Genomic DNA, 10,000 nt, shown 5'->3' on the forward strand with positions numbered 1-10,000 from the left:
TCTGAAAATTGCCGACTTCGGGTTCTCGGCCAAGATCGAAGACCCAGAGACATACCTCAGCGTAGTCTGCGGATCTTGGGCCTACGCAGCTCCCGAAATCTTCAAGCGGCGCTACAAAGGAGAACCCACCGACATGTGGTCGTGTGGAGTTATTCTCGTTAAGATGCTCAGCGGACGCGATCCGTGGGAAATGGCCAGAAAGTGCGACCCTCAATACCGACGTTGGGTGAAAAAGGACCACAAACTCCTCGACGACAGACCCTGGACTGACATCGGTAGTTCTGCCATGGACCTGATCAAAGGTCTTCTCAGCCCAAAACCAGCGGGCAGATCAACAATTCCAGACGTTGAGCAACATGAATTCGTTGCAAATTAAATTCTTTCAAGAAAAAACAGTGAATTAAGACACTGTATCTATCAAGCATAAATACAAGAAAAATATCTTAAGATTATGATTACCATATTGGAATCTATTTTGCGATGAATAATCTATTGGATTGAATTCTAAGTAATTCGATTGAAACTTTAAAATTACTAGAAATCATTTTGAGATGAATAATTCATTGAATTGAATTTTAAGTGAAGTTGAAACTTTGAAGCAAGTATAAATCATTAAAAAGTACTGGGATATTTCCCTCAGCTGAATAAAACTACTGGTATATAAACATACATACATACATACAAGCATACACACACACACACACATATATATATGTATATATATATATATATATGTATATATATATTTATATATGTATATATGTATACATGTATATATATATTATATATATGCACATATATATATATATATATATATATATATATATATATATGTGTGTGTGTGTGTGTATGTGTGTGTGTGTGTGTGTGTGTGTGTGTGTGTGTGTGTGTGTGTGTAAATAAACATGAATATATATATATATATATATATATACATATATGTATATATATAGATATATGTATATGTATATATATATATATTATATATATATATATATATATTTCTATACTAAATATGTATATATACATATGTATATATATATATATATATATATATATATATATATATACAAGATACATTTTTTGGAAAGCAAAGTATTGTATCCAAATGATTTTCAGTCGAAAGACTACAGATGATGACGCATCCTTGATTTTAGGCTGGGACGTTCCTATAAGCCCCGTGAATATAGAGTCGTTGTAACCATTTTTACTTTGGTGGTGTATTATATAGAATATATAAAGCTTACCACCAAACTATTTCATTTGGCTGGGGGAACGTTACAATTAATGGTTGATTATGACTGTCTCGATCACTTTTGAGAGTCATTAAATGGCCACACTCCAGGAACATGAGCATGGCTTCCGCTTGTCGATATTCTTCAGCTAAGAACGACACTGAATGGGAGATATGAAAATGATGTGTTTAATGGAGGCGGCAAAGACACAAAAGAATACAAAGGAACACAAAGGATGAACAAACAACAGCAAGCCTACGGTGATGATAATGATGATGGTGACGACGACGACGATGACTGACGACGACGATGATGATGATGACGATGGTGATGATGATGATGATAATAATGATGATGGTGGCGACGACGACGATAACAATGACGATGATGATGATGATGATGATGACAACGACCACGATGATAATGATGATGATGATGATGATGGTGATGATGATGACGATGAAGACGACGACGAAAATAATGATGAGAATGATGACAATAAAATGAGGAGGAGGAGGTGGAGGAGAAGGCAGAGAAGGAAGAGAAGGAGGATGACGAGAAGAAGAAGAAGAAGCAAAAAACAGAAGGAAATATAAGAACTTAAGAATGAAGGAGACTGCAAGAGACCATAAGGCCTACACTAGGTAGCTCCGTATCCATCACCACCTGTCATCCCCATCCATAACGTTGTCTAATGGTTTCTTGAAACAACTGATAGTTTCAGCGCTTACTACATGGTTACTAAGTTTATTCCATTCGTCAACCACCTTATTAGTAAACCAATTCTTGCCTATTTCCTTTTTAAATCTAAATTGGTCCAGATTATAACCATTACTGCGAGTCCTGCCCTGTTGTTTTAATATGATGACCTTGTTTGCATCACCCTTGTTAAAGCCTTTGATACACTTGAACACCTCTATTAGATCACCCCGCACGCTGCGTCTTTCCATAGAGTGTAAGTTAAGGTGCCTAAACCACTATTCGTAAGGCAAGTTTCTGAGTCCATGTATCATTTTGGTCATTCTTCTCTGTACTGATTCTAGTGAATTGATGTCCATTCTGTAGGACGGAGACCAAAACTGTACCGCATAGTCAAGGACGGGTCTAACTATCGCTAGATAGAGTTTGATCATTACCTCTGCACTTCTATTCGTTACCGTCCTAGCAATGAAACCTAATGCTCTGTTAGCTTTATTCCTGGCGCTAGTGCACTGTTTCCTGGTTTTAAGGTCCGGACACACTAAAACTCAAAAGTCTCTCGCCCTCAGTTTTCTCTAAAAGCGTCTTATCTAAGCTGTATCTATTTTTGGGGTTGTGTAGCCCTACGTTTTACACGCTACACTTAAAGATATTGAAGTTCATTTGCCATTTCACCGACCATGTGAACAATTTGTTAAGATCATCCTGCAGAATCTCTGCGTCGTCTCCTGACCTAATTAGGCGTCCTATTTTAGTGTCGTCCGCAAACTTACTAACATCACTATTTATCCCGTTGTCTAAGTCGTTTATGTACATAATGAAGAACATGGGACCCAAAACCGAGCCCTGGGGAACCCCACTAGTAAAATTGCCCCACCCGCTGTTTTCTGTTACTAATCCAAGCTCTAATTCATTCTAACACTTTTCCTCCTATGCCATGGGCTTTGAGTTTATTTAGTAGTCTCTGGTGTGGCATCTTATCGAACGCTTTGCTGAAGTCAAGGTTAATAATATCGTAATTATCATTGTTGTCTGACGCCTTATATACTTTAGTGTAAAAGGATAGAAGATTAGTCACACATGACTTACCCTTGGAGAAACCATGCTGTGAATCACGAATTAAATTATGTCTTTCGATGTGTTCTCTGAGTCTATTTACTATTATTGATTCAAGAATTTATCCTATAACCGATGACAAACTGATTGGCCTGTAGTTGCATGTAGACGATCTATCTCCCTTCTTAAAAACAGGAACAACGTTTGCTTGCCTCCAAGCAGTAGGCACAAAACCAGTGTCTACTGATTTATTCAATATTTCAGTTAACTGGTCGCAGATTTCAAATTTACACTCCTTTAGCATTCTTGGAAAATTTTCGTCTAGACCCGGGGATTTTGTAGCTTTAGGTCTTTCAATCTGCTTGACTACTTCTACTTTACTAATGCTGATATTAGATAGACTACTTTCTTCATCCCCTGTGAAAATCGGATCGCAGTCAGGTACTTTATCTAACCTCTCATTAGTAAACACCGATAGAAAATAATTGTTAAACTCCTCATTCCTTTTTTCCTCCGATTCTAACATGACATTTCCATCGTTTTTATTTGGTCCTATTCTTTCTTTATTTTTTGTTCTATAAAGATGAAAGAAAACCTTTGGGTTGGATCTTGATTGACAAGCAACCTTACTATCATAATTACGTTCCGCTGTACGTGTATTTTTTTTAACCACCTTTGCCATTTCGTTATATCATGATCTAAGGTGTGTTTCCCCGTTTTTTTTTGTTTTGTTTTTTTAACGTAAAGTCCTCTTTTCATCCCGATTTCATGTTTCAATCTGTCCGTCATCCATTTGGAAGTATTACTATTTTTCCGTATTGATTCAGGGGGATGAATGTATTTTGTGCATTAATACTTAAATCAGTTAGATTGCTACACAGTTCATCCAAATTGCTGACCTGTCTGTTGAGCCCTCGCCCCCAAATGACTTGACCCAAGGTATGCATATTACCCTCCGTGACCCGACCTCTAATCATGACCTGACCTAAGGTATGGATATTACCCTCCGTGACCCGACCTCTAGTTATGACCTGACCCCCTGTCACGCACTGAGACTCGACAATGTCCGAATCGTTTAAATGACATTTCGTATTCAATTTCAAATAGGTTTTATGTTGTCAAGGTTTGCTCTCCTAAAGTCTGGTACTTGGACGTTATTCGTATTTTTCAATTCCTCCCAAATAATATTAAATCTTATTTCTTGATGATCGCTAGAGCCTAGACTATCTCCCACTTTTACGTTACTCATTAGGTGCTCATTATTAGTTAAAACTAAGTCCAGAGTATCTACTCCTCTCGTAAGGTCGGTAATCACTTGTTTTAGGAAATTATCCTGCACCACATCTAGGAATTTCTTTGTTTCCTGATCTCCTATTAAAGTTTCCCAGTCAATGTTTCTATAATTAAAATCTCCCATGATCACAACGTTTTTGTACTGGGACGCTCTGTGAATGTCATGAATCAGGGGATCAGTCTGATCAATACTGAGGTTAGGAGGTCTGTACAAGACGCCAATGATAACTTTCTTATTATTGCCTTTATAATATACCCAAATGGATTCCGTACAGTCCTCTTCCTTAATCGAATTGTTGATAATACAGTTTATTGTATTTTTAACGAAAAGTGCTACACCTCTCCCACTCCTGGCAACCCTATCCTTGTGAAAAAACTTATATCCTTCTATTTCGATTTCCGGAAGTAAATGTTTATCTGCCATGTTGATACAGGACTCAGTAATAGCTATAATATCGAAGTTTTCTACGCATGCTTTATCTCGCAGCAAATCAATTTTGTTAATTATACCTCTGCTATTTGTATAGTAGACTTTACGTTTATCTTCCCTCCACCTGCTTTGGTGATTCTTTTCACAGTCCCTCTCTAAGTTCTTTCTATTGCTTAAACTATATTCCGATACTCTCCCCCCCCTACTTCCACGTAATCTACCCGAAAATCCCTGCAGGATGCCTTCTTCTCGCTCAAGGGATTCAGCAAGGAGCCGAAATACTCTGGGCGACAAGTGCACCCCGTCCCTTGTATATAGATGGTTTCTACCGTAGAGGCGGTCCCAGTTGTCGACAAATGCTCATCCATTGGCCTTACAATGTTTTGCCAGCCAGCCAGGAGGAGGAGGAGGAGGAGGAGGAGGAGGAGGAGGAGGGGGACGAGGAGAGAAATAGGAAATGAGCAGTTACTCATTGGTGGTGTCTGAAAGAAAAAGGTTCAGAAAAGAAAAAATGGCAAAGTATAAGGAAAAGAAAAAACAAAACAACAAAAATCCAGAGAGCTAAAAAGGAAACGCTAATCAAACAAATGAAAGGGGAAGAGAGAGGAAGGGGGAATAAGGCAACAGATGGATGAAATGGAATAAAAAACAGGATTGGGAAGAATAAAACCTACGACTCGGGGGGAAAAAGAGAATCAGGTGAGAAAGGAAAAGAGAATAAAGAGTAAAAGAGAGGAAGTGAGAGGTGGAGAGCAAAACTGAAAGTTAGGGGGTAAAAACAAAGCAAATAAGGAAAAATGTAGAAGGGGGATGACGACATAAAGGAACAAACGACGAAGAAAAAGAAATAGAGAGAGAAAAGACGAATGGAGTAGAAGAGGAGAATGCAAGTGGGAATGGAGGTAAAGAAAACGGGGCGTATGGGAGTTGTATGTAGCAGCAAGAAAAGAAAATGGGAAGAAGAAGAAGAAGAAGGAAAGTAAGGTAACAGGAAAGATAAAGAAAGAACGAAAACCTGGTTTGAAGGAACAGAAGAGACAAAGAGAAATGGATATGGAAGAAATGTGAGGACAAAATTCAAGAAAAAGAAAAATATGAAAAATAAAACGAAGTCAATGAAATGATAAGCTAGACAAATCAGGAAAGGGAAAGGACGAGAAAGGGGTTTGATATAGATGATGAAAAACGAAATCTTAATTCCCGTATTTCAACTGGTCTTGCAGAGGGAGAACTGATGCAAGGCATTGTCACGTGACCACAAGGAACACTCGTCTCATTAGCTTTTTGATTCCCATGTACAGAAACCCACGATGTTAAACATAGACAACATTCTGGCCTAGCCATGGGTCGTCCCCTTACTGCCGTGCTGGCAAGCTTACACATGGAAATACTTGAAACAGAAGGATATATGACAATGATAGGTAGGAATAGCAAATGGTCAAGATATGTTGATGACATAAATTGTACCTAAAGAAAAAGAAATGAACAACAAAGTGAAGAGATTAAACAGCATAAATCAAAATAGTGATCAACAGAAAAATGGATTTTTAGACACTATATCCATATACTAGTTAAAAGTTTAAAATTTTCAGAACATCAATGAAGAGAACTATATTAATTTTTATTCACGACATAATGACAGAACTAAAAGATATGACAATAGGTTCCTTTCACAGAGAGTTCCACATATACAGTAAAGAATTTCTAAAAGATGAATTGAAATGCACCACAGACTTCCATCAAACTTAGATGTCCAAAAGGTCTCCCAAGCAAATTGAAAAAGAAATCCAAGGAGAAAACTCAAAAGTTAAAAATAAAAATCATATATATGGTTAAGGTCAAGTCCCTCCCAAGCATGCAATAAAACGCCACAAACCCAACTATGCAATAAAACTCAACAAACCCAAGCGTGGGATAAAACCCCACAAACCTAAACATGCGGAATTACGTCACAACAAGAGGCCGGAGGCTCTAACAAGCATGGGACAATTCGTCGCTACCCAAGTTACCTGGTAACCTCCCCAGTTATCCGATAACCTGCTCCCAGTAAACCGGTAACCTCACCCAATTACCCGTTAACCTCACCCAGTTACCTTTATCCTCACCCAGTTAGGAGCAAATTATGAATACAAAAGTAGAGAATCAAATAGAATTGTACCAATCACCGGAGAAATCCTTACCCTAACCATTGAGAAAGAATATCTCAAGATACTAACGAAGGGTTTTTGTACCCAAAATAACAATCAATGAAAAAGGCCTACCTAGAGTAAAGCCATCAACTTCCTTTCAAAGGAGAATAAGACCATAATAAAATATATGGAAAATACATTTAAGAAAATAATAAGTGCACAGCTAGTCATCATATCTATGCCTGTATATACACACACACATCTACAAATATACATATATATATATATATATATATATATATACATATATATATACAATATATATAATATATATATATACACGTATATATTAGTATATGTATAAATATATATATATATATATATATATATGTTGAGACATTCTGACAGGTTGACGTAAGCGGAATGGGAAACACAGGAGTCTTAGTCTTGAATAAACTCAAGACTAAGATTCCCGTGTTTCCCATTCCGCTTACGTCATATATCTATATATACTTATATATATATTTATATAAATATATATATACATATATATATATATATATATATATATATATATATATATATGAACACACACACACACACACACACACACACACACACACACACATATATATATATATATATATATATATATATATAAATATATATATGCATATATACATACAGTATATATACATATGTATGCATATATATGTATATGTATATATATATATATATATACACATATATTTATGTATGTACGCATGTATGTATGTGTATATGTATACCGGGTATATGTATGTATTAAATTTTGGGAAATTTGGAGACAACGGCCACTGTATTACATCTCAGATGTTCATCTATTGGTACTTCGCATAGCCCTCTCGCGCCCTCCTCTCTGTCTCTTGTTCCAGAGAACTACAGTCGCCGCCTCCATGATCTCCAGCAGCTCTCACCAAGCCCAGGAGGAAGAAGAATGGAGATCAGGAGGGAGCTCAAGCAGGAGTTTCGCCTTCAAGAAATCCAGCGTCGAGGAGTGGTCCTACACAGACTTCCACCTTCCTGGCTTCCAGAGCAGCTTCAACGTAGGAATAAAACGTTCCCTCGCGTCCAGCGCTGACGAAGTGGAAGAAAGCGCTCATAAGAAGGTAAAATCCTCCGAAGAGGCCAGCGACGACTGGATCGAGGTCCGAGAGCTAGGCGAAGGCACATTCGGCTCTGTCGTCTTGCTGATGAATGCCTCTTCAGGAGCTTTCGTCGCAAAGAAGTCTGTCGAACTCGTCGACATCAAGGTAGACCAAGAAGTCGAGGTTGAGGTCCAAGAGAGTCTTCAGCACCGCAACATTCTGCGGTTGTTGAGCTCGGTGAAGGACGAGACTCACCTCCATATTTACATGGAATACGCCTCAGGAGGTGACCTGGAACAGAAAATCGGGCCCTCAGGCATGGACGAAGACACGTCCAGATTTTATTTCAAGCAGCTCATCTCAGGAGTCAAGTATATGCATGCACAATGCGTGGTGCATAGGGATCTAAAACCCTCCAACTTGCTCCTCGACAAAGACAACGTTCTGAAAATTGCCGACTTCGGATTCTCGGCCAAGATCGAAGACCCAGAGACATACCTCAGCGTAGTCTGCGGATCTTGGGCCTACGCGGCTCCCGAAATCTTCAAGCGGCGCTACAAAGGAGAACCCACCGACATGTGGTCGTGTGGAGTTATTCTCGTCAAGATGCTGAGCGGACGCGATCCGTGGGAAATGGCCAGGAAGTGCGACCCTCAATACCGACGTTGGGTGCAAAAGGACCCCAAACTCCTCGACGGCAGACCCTGGACTGACATCGGCAGTTCTGCCATGGACCTGATCAAAGGTCTTCTCAGCCCAAAACCAGCGGGCAGATCGACAATTATAGATGTTGAGCAACATGAATTCGTTGCAAGTTAAATTCTTTTAAGAATTTTTTTTGAATGAAGACGCTGTAGCCATCAAGCTTAACCCATTAAATCCCAAGTTTTTTTGGTCAGGAATTTCCACGGTTTTCTGTAATCTAAGTAATGTGAAGGGTTGTGAGAGACAATATATAGTGGTTTTAATGCTTTATTTCCTGCATTAAGCTTATAAGAAGCTGTCCTCAAATGAGGACACTGGGATAATATAATAGCTTTGTATAGTGATAATCTGTTAGCAAAGGACACTATAAAGAAAAACATATTCTTTTCTTTTTGTGTGTTTGATGCTGAAAACTTGTAAAAATAAATCTGATATTCTAAGATAAATATGATATAAAGTAACCCAATACAAATAAACTGAATCATGAATGCCAATATATAATTTTGCATTCACTTTTTGTGATAAGGGGCAAAACATTCTATACAGAGTGTTACATTGCATTTAGCACAATATGTTCTTGGTTTCTTGGAGCAAGGTTTCCTTTTGCACCGTCTTTGTTGTTCCCGTTTTGCAACAACATGGTCCTTTCCGTCATACCGAACATCAGCGAGTTTCGCAGATGGGCTTGGTGCGTTACTTTTTCTCCCCAGTTTTCTGCCTGCATCTCCCAACTTCAAATAAGGCACACATACTGCTCTTTTGAAGCTTACTAAGTCAATGTGTTTCTTTCCTTGATGTAGGAATTTATGGATGATCCACGCATTTACAATCATTATGTCTAATACACGTGTGAAGAGCGGCCAATACCACTTCTTTCCCCGTAGAGAAGTTGCGTATTTCCCAGTCAACCAGTCATGGTGATCTACACCTCCCATATAAGCATTGTAGTTGTTCAGAACATTTGGCTGAGGAACATCACCTTTTGCTTTGATATCACTTTGCCATCTCTTAACCTTTTTGACAGGTTCAATGGTATCATAATTTGTTCCAACACACACACACTTGTTGTCAGACCACCTGATAAAAAGAATTTCTTCATTTGTGTCAAACATATAATCATAGGTGCCTCGTTTCTCTTTTTTCATTATATTTGTTGGCCGTAAAGGACATTTGCTCAATCTGCTTTCCCTGACTGTGCCTGTGGCCTGATAACCGAGATTCCTAAGACGAACTAACAAATCATACCCAGTGAAAAAGTTGTCAAAGAAAACAGAATAAGAATTTGGTACTTTCACTGCCTCTAACATTCTCAAAACAACCTTTGTT

General features: G+C 38.3%; 1 protein-coding gene across 1 annotated transcript in view; it reads left to right on the plus strand.

Annotated features, from left to right (window-relative positions):
* The window catches only part of LOC143029303 (serine/threonine-protein kinase grp-like), a 1,071-nt gene extending 695 nt beyond the window's left edge, over positions 1-376 (plus strand). Inside the window, exon 1 of the mRNA XM_076192057.1 lies at positions 1-376. This exon is cut by the window's left edge and continues 695 nt beyond it. Within this exon, the coding sequence (XP_076048172.1) occupies positions 1-376 (376 nt within the window).
* Positions 377-10,000: the final 9,624 nt, after the last annotated feature.

Source organism: Oratosquilla oratoria, chromosome 1, assembly GCF_046742065.1.
Source record: "Oratosquilla oratoria isolate Oo_2021 chromosome 1, ASM4674206v1, whole genome shotgun sequence".
Taxonomy (NCBI): domain Eukaryota; kingdom Metazoa; phylum Arthropoda; class Malacostraca; order Stomatopoda; family Squillidae; genus Oratosquilla; species Oratosquilla oratoria.